This window comes from Lasioglossum baleicum, chromosome 4 (genome assembly GCF_051020765.1).
Source record: "Lasioglossum baleicum chromosome 4, iyLasBale1, whole genome shotgun sequence".
Classification (NCBI taxonomy): Eukaryota; Metazoa; Arthropoda; class Insecta; order Hymenoptera; family Halictidae; genus Lasioglossum; species Lasioglossum baleicum.
Genome location: NC_134932.1, coordinates 20,618,405 through 20,633,718, shown reverse-complemented (window position 1 = coordinate 20,633,718; position 15,314 = coordinate 20,618,405). Strand labels below are relative to the sequence as shown.

The following is a 15,314-nucleotide window of genomic DNA, read 5'->3' as shown; positions in this document are numbered from 1 at the left end:
TCAGTTTTTTTCGATACGAATAAAAATACGATATGAAATATCAAAGTTTCATTTTGTGCATTTATTTTGTATATATATATATTTGGAATATAATTTTAACAACATATACCTAATCTGTATACATATAGAAATGCAGTGCTGACTCTTCACTTACAATTAGTCACTGATCAACGCCCAGGCTAAAGCATTGGACCTAGAAAGCTGAAATTTTGCAAAGAGATTTCCTTTGTGTGATCTATACAAGGAATAAGAAAGGATATTTCGAAATTCAACCCCCAAGGGGGTGAAAAGGGGTTGCAACGTTTGTATGAGGAATATTTTGTTCGTGGTCGGATTTGTTTGAAACTTGGTCTTAATGCTCTTTGATATAATTAATCAAACACCTATTTCGGCATTTTAAAAAATTGATCCCCTGAGGGGGTGAAATGGGGTTTTGAAATCTAAGATGGCGACATGACGTAAAATTAAAACTCTAAAATAGGGGTGAATGAGGGGTTAAAAGGTTTTATGGAGAAACAATATCAATTTCCGAGGGCATTAAACGGTGTCCTGTGCGAGCGAAGCCGCGGGCGATAGGTAGTAATAACATATATCCCTCTCTCGAAGTTTTCGAATTCATACTATACATATACTCGAATTCTATAGGCTGCGGATTTTATGCATTTATGATAAAAATCGGTACGCACAATTTAAAGCAGGGGTCATATTAAAAAGATTTAAGGACAAGAGTGTATGTATTAGTTCAAGATAATTATGAGAAGAAAAAATTTTTTATTTAGCTCCTGTGTCTTGAAATAAACGTAAATATTTTGTATTTTGCATAAAGATCCGAAGCTCTAAATTTTATTGTGTTCGCGGCGAACACATCTGCTATTTAGCAGATGCGCGCGCGCACATATTCAATCGCTTAGTTTCCCGCCATTTCGGAAGCTTCGGAACGCCAGCCAATCTGAATCGAGGCTGAGGGAATGCTCGAATCGAAGCATGCGGTTCGAGCGATGGGAAGTCGCCACTAGCGATTGTTTTCCGAGCGTGCAACCATTGACGATTGAAAAAAGGGCATCGCGACGGATTCCGCCAAAAATGAATTCCGGCGTGGTGGAGCGCACGAGGCTCGCAGAGGATAGCCCGGAAAATTCCGAAGAATTTTCACCACCCGAAAGGTAAATTCGTTTGGCTGGTTTTCCTCGCTTCCGAAAGAATCTCAAAACTCATGGTAATTACCAGAGGCGCGAATCTCTTACCTGTTGCACAACCCGATGCAGGTGTATAGTCGCGCGCACAGGTAAGGTTAAGAACCTTTACCACTCAGTCAGTGTTGCTTGCGTCTACTTCGAATTTTTATTTGAATGCGTTCAACGAAAATGGTGTGTATCCTTTCTCGTGTATCGAGCCTCGCCGGTTTTCTATTTCTTGTCGGCGAAAGATACACGGAGTCGGATGACATGAAAATTCCCAAAGAAGCCGCGTTACAAGTAGAATTTTTCGTAGTACTTGCTTCGGTCTCCGGAAAAATTGGATTTTTATTAGAAGCGAGAACCTTTCGTGTCCTTTTATTATCGATAGCTTGTGAGTATGTTTTGATGATACTTTTTTAGAACCACTTTCCCCGACCTCTGTATAACCGTGTTTGTTTTTGACTCGCCTGTGTGTGCACATTGTTGAAATTTTCTTTCTGCACGCTGTATTTACGCTCGCGATGGAAGGATCTTCTTCAAAACCCTGTTGGGATAGGTTGTTTCATTGCATTTAATAATATACATATATACAGAGTATGTTAGATAATTGTGCATTATGACTAATCTTCTATGTTATCTATGTGTATGTTCTAGCAAGCGATTACGTTTAGATGACAGTTGTAACAATCATTTAAACGTTGTTCTAAACGACCAACCCAGAAGCAACGAAAGATGGTCATATTCTGGTGATGGAACACTTGTGGAACCAGAAATCTTAGCAGATATGGGTGTTAGCATGTTGGAAGATGAAGTATCTTGCGAGAGTGTAAAAATGTCTCAGTCGCTGAGGCATTCTGTTTCATCTACCAGTTCACATGCCAATAAACATTGTGAGACAGTCAATAATTATCGAATGGAACAACATGTGTATAGAGACTCCAATTTAAAAGCTGGCGTGGCAGACAGGTCTGCGACTTTTGTATTTTATTTTACCGTACAACCAAGTCTTGTAATGTATTATTATAAAACTTCCAAATGCATTTTCAGATTAGAACAAGATTTGTACGAATTGGACAAACCGGCTGCTTACTCGACTGTGGGAAATGAATCCGGTTACTCTTCCAGAATAGAAATAGACAATTTCGTAGACTCAAAAGAAAGTTCCTGCAGAAACAATTTAAACGCGTCTTCCGAAAGAAGTAATCTCGAACAATTCTACCTCTCGAGAAGGAAAAAGAAGCTCTCTATCATTGGGGAAGATAAATTTAACAAATTGTCGGATGAAATGATTTTGATGATTCTGAAATGGCTTCCTAAAAAATGTTTGGTACTGTCTTTACTTTTACTAGAGTTTCGGTACAGGTTTCTCGAGCCACGTGAGATTACGGTGTAATACCATATAGAATTACGATTGTTCATGATGTTGAATCGTTTTAGGTACGCTCTATGTTGGTGTGTAAACGGTGGTGCCAAATAGCTCGAGACGAAGCATTGTGGAGTAGATTGGATTTAGGTGGTAAGGTGCTGAGCGAAGGTACATTAGGACACATACTACCTCGAGGCGTTCAAATACTTCGCCTTGCTCAAGCAGAAATCGCGGATCCGGTGTTCCTCGAGAACAGCGAACTCCTCATCGACGGATATATTAGTAAATTACAATATTTGGATCTCTCGATGGCCGTAATTTCCGCAAACGGACTTGCTATGCTTTTAGCAAAGTGTAAACACTTGAAGAAATTATCACTAGAAAAATGTACAATAAACAAATCGTGTTGCAATGCTATTAGTGAAAACGGTGATCTAGAAGTATTGAATTTAACGATGTGCGAAGGTATGGACGTCGAATGTATCAACGATCTAATGAAACTTAAACGGTAAGGAAATCAATTTTGTCGACGCGTCGCCGACGTCGATTTTTCAGTCCGTTTAATCCGTTTATGGACAATTTTCAGTTTGAGCGCTGTTAATATGTCTTGGTGCAGCTTAGATACGGAATCGATGACGTTACTTTGTAGATCGCTACCTCCGTCTGTTACGCGTTTAAATATAGCAGGATGCAGGAAAACAATGACCGACGATAGTAAATAGAATTTTCCATAAATATTCGTATTCCGAATATTCTTGATATATCACCTGACGGCTTTAATTTCTAATTACGTTGTTCGTTTATTTCAGGTGTCAGAGATTTAGTGAGAACTTGTCCAGATTTGGTGGAATTAGATCTGAGCGATTGTACGATGCTCACAATGAATACCGTTCGTAACTTATTAGAATTAACCAAAATAGAACATTTATCGTTGAGTCGGTGCTACGGCATACCGCCCTCTACCTACCAAAAGTTATCGTACATGCCCTCTTTGTTGTATTTGGATATTTTTGGTTTAATGTCGGAACCAATACTGAAAAATTTACAACTCGGGTGTGGCGAAACTCAGCTGAACAAGTTCCTATATAGTTCTGTTGCGAGACCGACGGTCGGCGTCCGTAGAACGAGTATATGGGGACTCCGTGTTAGGGATTGAAACGTCTACACACATCTACAGTCTACGGCAACATTTTGTTCGTAGATGCATCGCACTGACGAAGAACAAGTGAAAACCAAAGTGAAATTGGAAGAATATATGTAATATTGTGCCTTCGCAAAGTGTCTTTTTTTATATCAAGAGACTGATTTTACGGTACTACTGAAATGAATTTATTAGACATCAACGAGTCCTTCGATATTTTTTAGTCATACCTTTTTTAAGTCGAAGACATTATACTTCGTCATTGATCGCGTGCATCGATCAAGGTAATTGCGATGGAGGGACAAGTATGCTCAAGTGATAGAACCTCGATACCTAATACTATAACTCCAATTCCAATCGAATTAGTCGTTCTATATTCCATATACTACGATTCCGTTTGTACAGTTCGGTGAAGGTTTAAGTTTAGGCGTACGCCAAAAACTTGTCGTGCTTTTTCATTAGAAACCATTTGAGAAGAATGAATTATGTACACATGTAGTATGTTCGGCCGAATATAAAATGTAATTAATACTTTGAATTTAATCGCGAAGCTTGTTTGACGTTGTATAGGCTTTTTACAACAGAAAGTGGTGTGTAATCAGTGCCGCCAGATCAGGGAAATACATTTTACCCCCGTGACCAGTCTACGGTTTAGTGTGGGATATTGGAGTATGTTCATGGCGCTGGAATGGGATAGTGGAAGGAGAAAAGGAGAAGAAAAATCCACCAGTTTTGGTCGATTCTGGCGGCACTGTGTGTAATTGCGGGCGTCTTTTTGTGGAATACTATACCTATTGTGTTCCTAGGAAACTCTAGTGTAACATTGTAAAAAGTCAAATCTATAATCGTTTGATCGTGAATATTCGGATACACAAGCAGTGGATCTTTTATTATCCAACTGTTACAGTAAATCAAAGCGTTTAATAAATAACAGTAACAAAAATTGTACATTTATTAAACCTTTCGAGAATACAATAAAAAGGGTTTGAAATATCGTTATAGAAACACTGGGATGTACGTATATGACCATTCAGAAACAAACCTGTAGGAGTAGAACTATGCAAAACCAAAGTATTACCAAAGTATGTATTACAAATCACAACTCGTTTTCCGATTAATCCGATACTTCGCTATACCAAATCTACGAACGTTGTTATTCTGAATATGGTAGGTAGTACGAGGAACAATTAATCGCACTGCAATTTACTTACGCCGAAACATCGATGCTTGTCTTGGAAATGTAATCCCGAATTCTTTGCGCTTTCATCCTCTTTTTCCATCAGACTGTGACCGATCGTAACCGAAGATCGAATATGTATGCATATACATTAGAGAAAAAGAGAGAGAGAGAAAGAATGAAAGTTTAATTAGGCTAGAAATTCACATTTCTAATAAATGCACTATTCCTTTACAGTATTTGTACACTAACGGTTTGCTTAGAAAACGAGAACTGTACAATTAAATTCGTTTCCTCAACAACGTGATTTGTACCTTTTTCATTTCCACTTAGTACTAATTAGTTCCTTAATAAAATATGGCCAGCTCGTGTTCGCATGGCGCAGCTGTACAGCTTATCGATTAAGCTGTTGCGATCGAATGTTCGGATGCTGCAGGTTCGATCGCGGGTTTCGGCTTTACCGGTTGCGTTGGTTCTTTTTCATTTGCATAGATGGACTTTGATTCTTGTCTTTCTTGTTCGCTCTGCCATTGAACCTGCAAGAAAGGGAACGAGTTTAATCGTGCGAATTTAACTAAAATCGAAATACAGCCAATATGTTACACCATAGATATATGTATTCTACTGTATTGCACCCGAATGAAACGCTTAATACCTTTTGTTTGTGTTGTTTGATGGCTTCTGAACACCTGTCTAGAACCATCTGTTCGGTGAGAACTCCATCCTCGGAGGCGTACGCTGCCGCTTGCCAAGCGACTCCCAATTTCGCCATTTCCCTTCCGGACATTCCTTCGGTCATCTCGGCCAATCTGCTACAAAGCGCGCTGTAATCGAACTGCGCGACTTTCAGTCGTTTGTTGCCCTCGATCGCCGGTTGGAGAACAAATTTGTCAAAGTAGAGACGAACTAGACGTTCGCGTTCATCCCGTCCGGGCAAACGGAATTCTACCATCTCGTCTAATCTGTCGTTGACGGCCCAATCGAATTGTTCCGGAGTATTCGAAGCGAGAACCAACATGAATTTGTTGCTTTGCTCGCCGGTCCTGTACAGAAAAGCGTTCAACATCGCTCTCAGATCTTCGGAAATGTACTCGCTAGAACGTTTCCTCAAGAACGCGTCAGCCTCGTCGATGAACAGTAGCAGACCTCTTCTGGAGGTTGTCGCCCAATCGAAAACTTTATGAATCGCGGTGACACCGTCTCGACCCAACGGTGCCAGGTCTCCGCCGGTTACGATCGCGTAGTCCATGCCGGAGTGTTCCGCCAACTTCTTCGCGAACATGGTTTTACCGGTTCCAGGTGGGCCGTGCATCAATATATTTCGATACATTCCACGATTCTGCTTGGTGTTTTTCGTAGCTATCGCAATATCACGCAATCTTTCTTCTAGTTTCGGTGCTAGAACAACGCCGGATAATGCGTCCGTATGCTTAATTTTTAATCTTTTCGCTGCTTCGACAGGATGTCGCAGCGTGTCTAGTACTGTGAATCTCGAAGTCTCTCGGACCAGGGATGGTTTTCCCAAGCGAGACTCGATATATTTTGCTGCTACACCCGTCGAACCTTTGGCAGTGTACACGCCGAACGCTAGCAACGATAGTCCGCCAGCCGCGGCGATGATTTTATCCCAATCCTGTAAAAGAGCTGTCGCTCCGGAGCCCAGTACCGAACCTGCAGTTCTGAAACATACGACATACACGTTTTAACGTTTTCTATCGTTGCAATGTAATCGGATATCTTGTTCACTTACTTTATGGACTCCAAGACTGTGATTCTCTTTTCCGATGCTTTCAGTCTGATCTGTTCTAGATTCAAGTCTTGATTTTCTCTGTCGATTTTTGCTTTGGCTTTCAGTTCTGCTTCTAATTTTCTCATTTCATTCTGGTGTCTCAAATTCATTTCATGCTCGATGGTAGCTTTCCTCATCGCTTCCTGTTTGGCGACTGACTCCTCCTGCCTCTTTAGATTCTCATCGTTCATTCTTTGCTGTTGGATCAGTTGATCATCATATCGTTTTCTCGCCAGTTGATCTTGATACTGAGCCCTCATCTGATGCTGCTTAGTTTCCTCTTGCATAGTTTTCCTCCTTTCTTCTCCTTCGATGCGCTTGTGATCCCCTTTCATCTGTTCTATGCTAGCTTCATATTTTTTTAGCTCCGTTTGCATTTCAACCTGTTTGGTCGACTCTTGTAGTTTGGACAATTCCAATGCTTCCTTGGCATGACCTTAAAGAAGAACATTTTTAGAAGATTCTTTATGGTATCGCGTACTCTCTGTGCTTCGCAAGAAGTCCTCGCTCATAGCCAATGACGTTGCATACTTTAGCCAATAATTTCTGTCAGGAGACTTCTTGTGAGGCACAGAGAGTACGCACACTACATACGTACGTCACTGTATATAGAGATTCTACCTTGTTCCGAAGGAGAACAAAATTTCGTTCGGCCTTGAACATTATTCTACCACAATGCCAAATTTTCGTAAAGAAGAAACATTGTAAATGCAACGCGAATCGAAGAATCGCGCCACCGAAAAACCACGAGGACGAACATTCTAACCCGTCGAATAATTTTCAACTTACGTAACCTTGCACGAGAGATTCGATCGAACTGAAGATTTAAAGGAATCAGTTGTACATACTGGATCTTTCGAGTTCCTTGGCAGCCGCGGCTGCTCTTTCCAGCGCGCTCGAATCGAAACGGTAAGCATCCATTTGAGACTTTGTAATTTGTGGACGGGAGCCATCGCCATCGCCAGCAGGATTAGCCGATGCCGGCGGAACTTGTACAAATTGTGAGAAGTCTTGAGGTTGGGTGTTACGATATCCAAAAAGCCACGACATAGCGCTAGACTTATCTGAAAAGAATGCTACCGATCGAAAAAACGAATGTCTTTCCTCCTTTTTATAAGCAGTCACCACGAGGAACTCTCACGCTCACGTGCATTGGCAATGATTGGCAACATGAACATGAACATGCATGAACACCGAAACGAGTGGTCACCCGACTACATTTCTTTCCTCGCGTCGTCGCATCCTCCTATGAATGAGTACCGAAACGAATTTGCGCGAATGCTTGAAAAGTCCTCCAAAACGATTTCTCTTCGATCCCCACTGCCACTGGATTACATTAAGATGAATAGTTGAAAACGGTAACGAAATATATTACGTTCATTTGAGTTTGCGTTCAATCAAAAATTCTGATTGAATGCGCCGTCGATAAATCTGCTTTGTTGTACTGCGGATCTTTATGCATTTATGAAGAAATTGATTGGACGAAATATAAAACAGTAAAAGATTTTAAGAAATTCAACAATGTTGTAATGTTGCATGATTTCATGTACAGTGAATATATAGTATGTGTATAGGAAAACCGAGAGTACAGCTCGGAAAAGATAAAGGACGGTGTGACGTCACAAAATAAGTTTCAAAATGGCTGAAACGGCAGACCGACGCCGACACTACGCCATCATACACTTGCTCCGTGTAAAATTTGTGTAGCAATACATCGATGGCAAGAAATAGAAATTAAATTGAATGTTATTTCTTCCCTGAATGATTGTAATAGAGCAGAAATCATGTATTGACATTTTCAATTTTTCAACGAATTTGAATTTCATCTACTCAATTTTTTTGTAAATGCATAAAGATCCGTAGTCTAGCAATAATTGTGTAAATAATTAGTAAATTGTGTAAAACTAGCAGTACTACCTTAAAATGTTGTAAATGTGATCAATTTATATATAAAAAACCATTTTGTAACCTGCATAATATATATATTTACGAAAAACACGGACCAATCAGAGCGCGCCCTGGGCCGCCGCGCCGTCGCGATGCGATGTCACGGCGTACCGCGACACTCGCTTGCCGGCGCGGCTTGGCGCGCCGGGCCAGGGCGCGCTCTGATTGGTCCGTGTTTTTCGTTAATAACTCCTAAACAAAGCCGCAGTTGACATTGGTGCAAAGGAAAATGTCTCTTAGAATGGTCTCAGGAACCTCCCATTTCAAGGAACGACACTTGTTCTGGGACACCCTGTATATGTCCATGAGTACGCTTTGGTACGCTTCCAACGATCTAGTTACTTTTCTGTACATGCAGTAATACATGTGTATGGATGTGTATGTTATACGCCGTGGAGAATTTCATGGCCGTATCGGTCGCGTTGCATCAGCGAGTGCAATGTTCATCTATTTTCGGGCATTTCGCAGTGGCGAATATCGTCCTACCGACCAGTGATTTTTCGTTGGTAAAATGGCCGAGCCGGAGCCGAGAAGTAAAGAGAATTGTACCGGAGGAACGAAGGATACGATGGTGAAGCAAGAAAAGCGTGAGAACACGTTGACGAATGGCGGGAAGGGATCGGGCGATGACGCGGACAGCCTCGAGGAATTGCCTCTCGATATAGGAGAGCACTACCTCGTCCGTAGATCAGACGATTCCTGGCGTAAATAAATTATTATTACGTGATATTAATTATCTCACCACAGCCGGTACGACCGGAAACTTACGGTGTTATCGTGAATTATTCGACTGGATTTTCGCGTCTTGCGTCTCTGTTTGTATTACCGGCTTTGCTCCGATAAACCGCACTTGTTTTCAAAACATTATGATGTCACTCGCGATCGCAAGTCAGTATCACTTCAGAAATTAACCAGACATTGTTAATCGGGACTCTGTAACCACATCTGCACGTTCATCGTTATTTTTTCCCCTGTATTATTCGTTCGTGGATTTTATCAAATATCACACGGAGGATCGGGCACACGAAAATGCGTAATGAGTGAAAATTAATTTAAATATATTCGGTGTTTTTCGTAAGACACAAGTAACCAGAAAAGAAAAACGGAACGATCGCGTGTTGGTGTCTTGAATTATTTGTCAAAATTTTCCGTTATTTTTATTACGGTTTATTGTATATACATATATTATCTTTTTTATATTATTCTATAGAAATGTTCTGGGCGTTTTCATATTGTAGCAAAGGTTTCTGATTGTTGTTCAGATCCTGCGGAGATAATACAGACACGTTACAATGAAGGTGAAAGCCATTATGAATATTATGTACATTACGAGGGACACAACAGAAGATTGGACGAATGGGTGCAGAGGGACAGAATCATGTCCAGCAGGTTTGACATGAGCGATAGAAGCTGGAAAAGCGGAGATAGAAATTCCACTACTGATCTATTGGCAGATTCTTCGGATCGTAAAATCACAAGAAACCAGAAGAGAAGGCACGATGAAATTAATCACATTCAGAAGGTATTTATTTCTTCATTATAATAATATGTAGTCTATTTTGTCAGTACTATTTTGTTATTACTACTTCCTTTTTTAGACATACGCAGAAATGGATCCGACAACAGCAGCTTTAGAGAAGGAGCATGAAGCAATTACAAAAGTTAAATACATTGACAAAATACAAATTGGTAAGGATCAATCTACTTTCTCCTTCTGCGATTACACTTAATGTGTGAAAAGGGTCTTATTATTTTCAAAAGTTCATTTGCAGGAAAGTATGAGATTGATACTTGGTACTTTAGTCCGTATCCAGAGGAATATGGCAAGCAGCCGAAACTGTGGATTTGCGAGTATTGTTTAAAGTATATGCGTTTGGAAAAAACGTACAGGTATCATATGGTAAGAGTATAATTCTTAAAACGGTTAGGCCCGCCACACACGTTCGTTTTTCTAACGTGCGGCGACCGTGCGGTATCGGAATTGCGGTCTGAAATACTATGGATTCAATTAGGCGCTGCACATTTGTTTGAGCCGTAGTTGCGGCGCCGCACGTTATAAAAACGGATATGCGTGGCGGGCCTTAATGATTCATTAAATATCATTGAATACACAAATCCAAACTTTCTTTTATTTTAGAGTGAATGTACCCACAGACAACCAGTTGGAAAGGAAATCTATCGAAAAGGAACGCTAAGCATTTGGGAAGTCGATGGCAGAGAGCATAAAATTTATTGTCAAAACCTGTGCCTGTTGGCAAAGCTGTTCCTAGACCATAAGACTCTGTATTTCGATGTAGAACCGTTTCTTTTCTATATTCTCTGCGAGGTTGACAAACATGGGGCTCACTTGGTTGGTTATTTCTCAAAGGTACAAATTAGTTTATATCCATTTCTATATTTTATACTCAACTTTCATTTCACATTTCATTGTCTTCGATTTGTTCTAGGAGAAAGAATCGCCCGATGGAAACAACGTTGCGTGCATTCTTACCCTACCGCCGTTCCAGAGGCAAGGGTATGGAAAACTTCTAATTGCTTTCAGCTACGAGCTGAGCAGATTAGAACAAACCGTTGGAAGTCCTGAGAAACCGTTAAGTGATTTAGGGAAGCTGTCTTACAGAAGCTATTGGAGTTGGATTCTCTTGGAGATTCTCAGAGACTTTCGCGGCACTCTCAGCATTAAAGATTTAAGGTTTTATTATCAAGTTGATGCAATATACAGTAATGCTCGGTTAAATGTTGCATGATATACCTACAGATAAGTAAAGAAATATCTATCGAATGGTAGGATGAAGGATTCATTTGGTTTGGAGGATCATTTGATCACATTATTCGGCTGTACCGTCTAACCCAGCACGACTGTATTTGTATAATATCAGAATACAGTAAGCACGCTAAGCCTACTTCATTTGTATCAATGCAATTTACAGCCAGATGACGAGTATTTCGCAAACAGACATTATATCAACATTGCAAAGCATGAATATGGTGAAGTATTGGAAGGGACAACACGTGATCTGTGTAACGCCGAAGTTAGTTGAGGAACACATTAAAAGTAGTCAGTACAAGAGACCAAGGCTGACGGTGGACAGCAGCGCACTTCGATGGGGCGCACCACCTAGGAAGAACGTGAAGTCCGGCAAGAAGTAGCGGAAAGTGAATGGAAATTCGATGGTCTTCGCCACTATGAGATTCATGATTTGAACGATTCACGTTTAACAAACACTTGACACGAAGTTGTACACGATAGTTTGCAAGGATGTTCTCGAGTTTGTTAAACATCATCTCCTCGATGCATTACCACTGAGCATGCATTGCACGTGCGGATCTTGGTGTCTACTTGGAAAGACAACACCAGGCGATCACGTCGAGCTGGTTCGTCCTCGGGAGCGTAGAGACGACAACTGCTTTTTGGTTTAGCAGCATATTATGAGAGAAACATGAGACGACACCGTGAAATACCATGTATTTGTTTTGCCAATGAAAGGAATCACCTTTAATTAATATTTCATAGAAATACAGACGCATTGTATTACACGTGAGAATCAACATCAATGATACCACGCAGTATTAGCGCATATTAACGATTTTCTCCTGTAAACTCGTTAATAATAAACCACATATATTCACGAACATTGGTTTCTTGCAGACGAATCCTGAGTAAATATGATTATTTCTGTTCGATGCCGGAAGTTCAAAACTTATGAATTGACAGCTGCTTCTGTGTTTAATACTCAATTCTATACTCGACAAAATAAATTCGTCTCGCTCGGGTTACTGGATATCAGATCCAAATTTCTTTGAATATTATTGTCGGAATCGTTGTCAAACCCTAAATAGTTCGAGATTACAATTTTGCGACAGAGGATTTATGTAGTTCCTTCGCCAGTTGTACTGCATACTTAGCAGTTCCAGGAGCGGTGCACACTCCGTACCCACCGTGTCCGTAATTGTGTACTACCTGTAAACACAAATTTGATTAACGAGAACGAAATCTCACGATGAATTCAATGAAAACTGAAAACGAACGATTGCTCTGGAGAGTCCATTTGTAACGTGTTCAGCTTCAACTCGGACGTTATTCTCTCTGTGTGGTCTTAAACCAACTTCCTCGCGCAAGACAGTGGCCTTTTTTAGAGCTGGAATAAGTTTGTTACATCGTTCACGGATAGCTTTCGACTCGTGAGGACATAGTTTTGTGTTCTCGGAATCGTAGCTTCTTGAACCACCAAGGGTAACGGCATTAATGCCTGGTATAATGTAAGTGTCCAATTCTCCATAGAAGAACGTTTTCATCCATGGTGCCTTTACCTAAGAGATTTTTAGAATGTTACATATTGTTACTTTTCTGCCCCTTTATGACTCACGCGTCGGAGATACGTTTTACAGTAACAATAGCCAATCCATTGTTCTTCTTTTTTTTCAATTTACATTACTTTTCTATCAGTTTACGCCTGTATGTATTACTACACCGACATAGAATAAACATCCCCAAACTCTGAGTATTAATGGGAAAAAGTAAACGTGTTGAAATGATCGTACCTTAATCACCTGACCACGCATAGAAACAAGTCGTCTATCGTTGCACAATGATTTTGCACCGAAACCAGTACAATTCATAATTAGATTCCACTCTGGTATAAGTTCATCGAAGGAATCCAGTTTCTTTACTGTCAATTTGGTTCCACCTTCTTGTAATCTGAAAGAATAAGGAATATAATATATGCAATATTTACGTTAAGCACTCATGTTATCTAACAGGAAAATGCGTTTACTTTTTGCGAGCCCACGGCAGGTACAGTTTGCAATCGGTAAGAAGAGTTGTTAGGAACGATCCGTACTTCCAACGTCCTCCGACTAATCGAAATTCTTCTTCCGAGACGTTTCTGTATATTGGCACCACCTTTTCTAGCCATTGCGACTATTTTCAACAAACAATTAATTAATTGTCTCAAATGATATAGTCGGAATTGCATAGGATTTTAAATATTGCGATTACTTTAACTGTTCCTGGTGAAGAATTGGCGAACATGTAACCGGAAATGCTAATTACTCCAGCTTTCGCCGCTTCGTGCGATTTCCGTAAGTCATCGTAATATTCATACGAGTTTTCTATCCAATCTCTAAGAGGGGATTTTAATTGACATTTTTTTTAATGAAACATGAAAATTAAAAATCCTGTTGGTTCCAATAATAGACCCAAAGAGTAATTTCAATTTGGTATAAGACAAAACTCTGAAAGTTTTTAATAAGAATTCTTATAATAATTTAAATTATGTACCTTGTTATTTGTTCAGTTGGTCCAGAATAGGATGACCCCACACGAAATATTCCAGCAGCTACATGGCTGACGGTATGTTCGAAGTCGGACGCGAAAACAGTAATTTCAGCATTACGTAACTCGCGTTGAAGTTGTAAAGCTGTTGTTAAACCAACAACTCCACCTCCAACAATGGCTACCTTCATCTTGAGTTTTCAGAGATTCTATATGCACTTTTGGCATCCGTTTATATTGATCGCCGTTGCTAGAACAAAATTGTATTTGTATCCGTTGTTTCGATATGCTCAGCCAAAAGATAACATAAGATTATGCTTTGTATCCAAAAGCTAAAATCTCCTTAAACAAACAAAATTGTAAGATATATTGTAAGCAACAAAATTTCTACCGTGCTAGGATGAACTAGATGAAATTTGAAAGAACAACTAAAATCTTCTTCGTCGTAATTGTACCTTTTTAAATATACTTCGTCCGTTCCTCTTGAAAACAAATACTTGCTTCGAGATTGCTTATTGTATTGGCGAGTTCTTATCTTTTATTCCGAAGATATATATATAGCTTTCTTCTATATATAGATATTAATATATCGAGAGGTATCGCGATAGAGTCGGTCGTGCTACATACATGCTTTGGAATAAAACATAACGCTTATTAAAAGAATTATTATTTATTTTTAATACAAATCGACACCTTTCAAAAAGTCGTGAGAATTTATAGATAATTAACGGGCAGTTAAACGTCTTTCTGATTGAAGGCGCAGAAATGTATCATCTTGCATGAAGCAGAAAGACATCCACATAGTAAAACGGAAAGATTGCGCTAAACAATGATCGGCCGAGAATATGTACAATAAGAAATATAAGAATTCCAAACAACTAGACTGACCGCTCAGCTTTAATATTTTACCTTATTTGTAGATTAATACGAAATTTTGTACTACTCTATCGGTCCACGTATGTACAGACTGATTTGTGGACTCTCAGTTAAATGGAAAAAAAGAAAAAGATTCGATGAACATGTCAATGGAGAAAGAAGAGAAACAATTTGATTAAGACCCATCTCTGAAGTACATACGTCTAGCTTGAAGACAGTTCGTGGTAAAACTATAGAAGTAAAATATACAATTGATAGATCCGCCTCTCGCGTGTACCATACATCTTTAACGATGTAATTTCTATTATTAACAATCGGTCTTAAAGGTCCGAGTCCCTCGTTGTAAATTACACCTTGTGTCTAGCTTACAATTTCCGTCGTACACGGTTCTCTCGCGCTCTCTCCTTTTCTCACTCTCTTTATTTTTTTGGTTAATTTCTTCGTATCGAAAATATATGAAACGAAACGTGAATTCGTCGAGACTTGGACGCAATGGACAAGTTAGTTGCGTGCGAGCTCTTCGTCTCTCAATGGTGACGAACGCAAAGAGTAAAGCTATTTACAA

The 15,314-nt window shown here is 39.8% G+C and overlaps 4 protein-coding genes across 10 annotated transcripts; 2 read left to right on the top strand and 2 right to left on the bottom strand.

The window, feature by feature from the left end:
* The first annotated feature begins 1,068 nt into the window (after positions 1 to 1,068).
* Positions 1,069 to 4,398, top strand: Skp2 (S-phase kinase-associated protein 2). Of its 4 annotated transcripts, none has more exons than XM_076421820.1 (6): positions 1,069 to 1,163; positions 1,833 to 2,144; positions 2,226 to 2,505; positions 2,616 to 3,052; positions 3,131 to 3,258; positions 3,354 to 4,398. In XM_076421820.1, the coding sequence occupies exons 1-6, from the start codon at positions 1,084 to 1,086 to the stop codon at positions 3,698 to 3,700; spliced, it is 1,584 nt and encodes a 527-aa protein (XP_076277935.1). In that variant the 5' UTR covers positions 1,069 to 1,083; the 3' UTR covers positions 3,701 to 4,398. The 4 variants fall into 4 exon arrangements, with proteins under 4 accessions (XP_076277935.1, XP_076277933.1, XP_076277934.1 ...); XM_076421818.1 differs by having other exon boundaries at positions 1,146 to 1,285; XM_076421819.1 differs by lacking the exon at positions 1,069 to 1,163 and adding an exon at positions 1,292 to 1,569.
* Positions 4,399 to 4,533: 135 nt separating this feature from the next.
* On the bottom strand, positions 4,534 to 8,175 carry Bor (ATPase family AAA domain containing bor). The gene is made up of 4 exons (XM_076421815.1): positions 7,500 to 8,175; positions 6,613 to 7,087; positions 5,518 to 6,541; positions 4,534 to 5,398 (listed from the first exon to the last, which is right to left on the bottom strand). The coding sequence occupies exons 1-4, from the start codon at positions 7,699 to 7,701 to the stop codon at positions 5,264 to 5,266; spliced, it is 1,836 nt and encodes a 611-aa protein (XP_076277930.1). The 5' UTR covers positions 7,702 to 8,175; the 3' UTR covers positions 4,534 to 5,263.
* Positions 8,176 to 8,964: 789 nt separating this feature from the next.
* Mof (males absent on the first) lies at positions 8,965 to 12,231 on the top strand. Of its 2 annotated transcripts, none has more exons than XM_076421829.1 (7): positions 8,965 to 9,302; positions 9,861 to 10,120; positions 10,197 to 10,287; positions 10,371 to 10,498; positions 10,736 to 10,966; positions 11,046 to 11,290; positions 11,529 to 12,231. In XM_076421829.1, exons 1-7 carry the CDS (start codon positions 9,110 to 9,112, stop codon positions 11,746 to 11,748), a joined length of 1,368 nt encoding a protein of 455 aa, XP_076277944.1. In that variant the 5' UTR covers positions 8,965 to 9,109; the 3' UTR covers positions 11,749 to 12,231. The 2 variants fall into 2 exon arrangements, with proteins under 2 accessions (XP_076277944.1, XP_076277945.1); XM_076421830.1 differs by lacking the exon at positions 8,965 to 9,302 and adding an exon at positions 9,329 to 9,631.
* Daao1 (D-amino acid oxidase 1) lies at positions 12,068 to 14,922 on the bottom strand. Of its 3 annotated transcripts, none has more exons than XM_076421837.1 (8): positions 14,783 to 14,914; positions 14,265 to 14,503; positions 13,880 to 14,123; positions 13,598 to 13,721; positions 13,374 to 13,519; positions 13,141 to 13,297; positions 12,628 to 12,909; positions 12,068 to 12,559 (listed from the first exon to the last, which is right to left on the bottom strand). In XM_076421837.1, exons 3-8 carry the CDS (start codon positions 14,062 to 14,064, stop codon positions 12,446 to 12,448), a joined length of 1,008 nt encoding a protein of 335 aa, XP_076277952.1. In that variant the 5' UTR covers positions 14,065 to 14,123; positions 14,265 to 14,503; positions 14,783 to 14,914; the 3' UTR covers positions 12,068 to 12,445. The 3 variants fall into 3 exon arrangements, with proteins under 3 accessions (XP_076277952.1, XP_076277951.1, XP_076277953.1); XM_076421836.1 differs by having other exon boundaries at positions 14,329 to 14,503; XM_076421838.1 differs by lacking the exon at positions 14,265 to 14,503 and having other exon boundaries at positions 14,783 to 14,922.
* Positions 14,923 to 15,314: the final 392 nt, after the last annotated feature.

What these genes read in the sequence shown, in the direction of transcription:
- Skp2 (XM_076421820.1), top strand. Translation starts at nt 1,084, where the DNA reads ATGAATTCCGGCGTGGTGGAGCGCACGAGGCTCGCAGAGGATAGCCCG. An exon ending in GAATTTTCACCACCCGAAAG is followed by an intron (nt 1,164 to 1,832) that starts GTAAATTCGTTT and finishes TGTATGTTCTAG; the next exon opens with CAAGCGATTACGTTTAGATG. An exon ending in GAAAACAATGACCGACGATA is followed by an intron (nt 3,259 to 3,353) that starts GTAAATAGAATT and finishes CGTTTATTTCAG; the next exon opens with GTGTCAGAGATTTAGTGAGA.
- Bor (XM_076421815.1), bottom strand. Translation starts at nt 7,701, where the DNA reads ATGTCGTGGCTTTTTGGATATCGTAACACCCAACCTCAAGACTTCTCA. An exon ending in ACAGTCTTGGAGTCCATAAA is followed by an intron (nt 6,542 to 6,612) that starts GTAAGTGAACAA and finishes CGTATGTTTCAG; the next exon opens with AACTGCAGGTTCGGTACTGG. An exon ending in TCAAACAACACAAACAAAAG is followed by an intron (nt 5,399 to 5,517) that starts GTATTAAGCGTT and finishes CCTTTCTTGCAG; the next exon opens with GTTCAATGGCAGAGCGAACA.
- Mof (XM_076421829.1), top strand. Translation starts at nt 9,110, where the DNA reads ATGGCCGAGCCGGAGCCGAGAAGTAAAGAGAATTGTACCGGAGGAACG. An exon ending in CATTGACAAAATACAAATTG is followed by an intron (nt 10,288 to 10,370) that starts GTAAGGATCAAT and finishes GTTCATTTGCAG; the next exon opens with GAAAGTATGAGATTGATACT. An exon ending in CTCAGCATTAAAGATTTAAG is followed by an intron (nt 11,291 to 11,528) that starts GTTTTATTATCA and finishes TGCAATTTACAG; the next exon opens with CCAGATGACGAGTATTTCGC.
- Daao1 (XM_076421838.1), bottom strand. Translation starts at nt 14,064, where the DNA reads ATGAAGGTAGCCATTGTTGGAGGTGGAGTTGTTGGTTTAACAACAGCT. An exon ending in CTTCACCAGGAACAGTTAAA is followed by an intron (nt 13,520 to 13,597) that starts GTAATCGCAATA and finishes TGTTGAAAATAG; the next exon opens with TCGCAATGGCTAGAAAAGGT. An exon ending in CTGCCGTGGGCTCGCAAAAA is followed by an intron (nt 13,298 to 13,373) that starts GTAAACGCATTT and finishes TTATTCTTTCAG; the next exon opens with ATTACAAGAAGGTGGAACCA.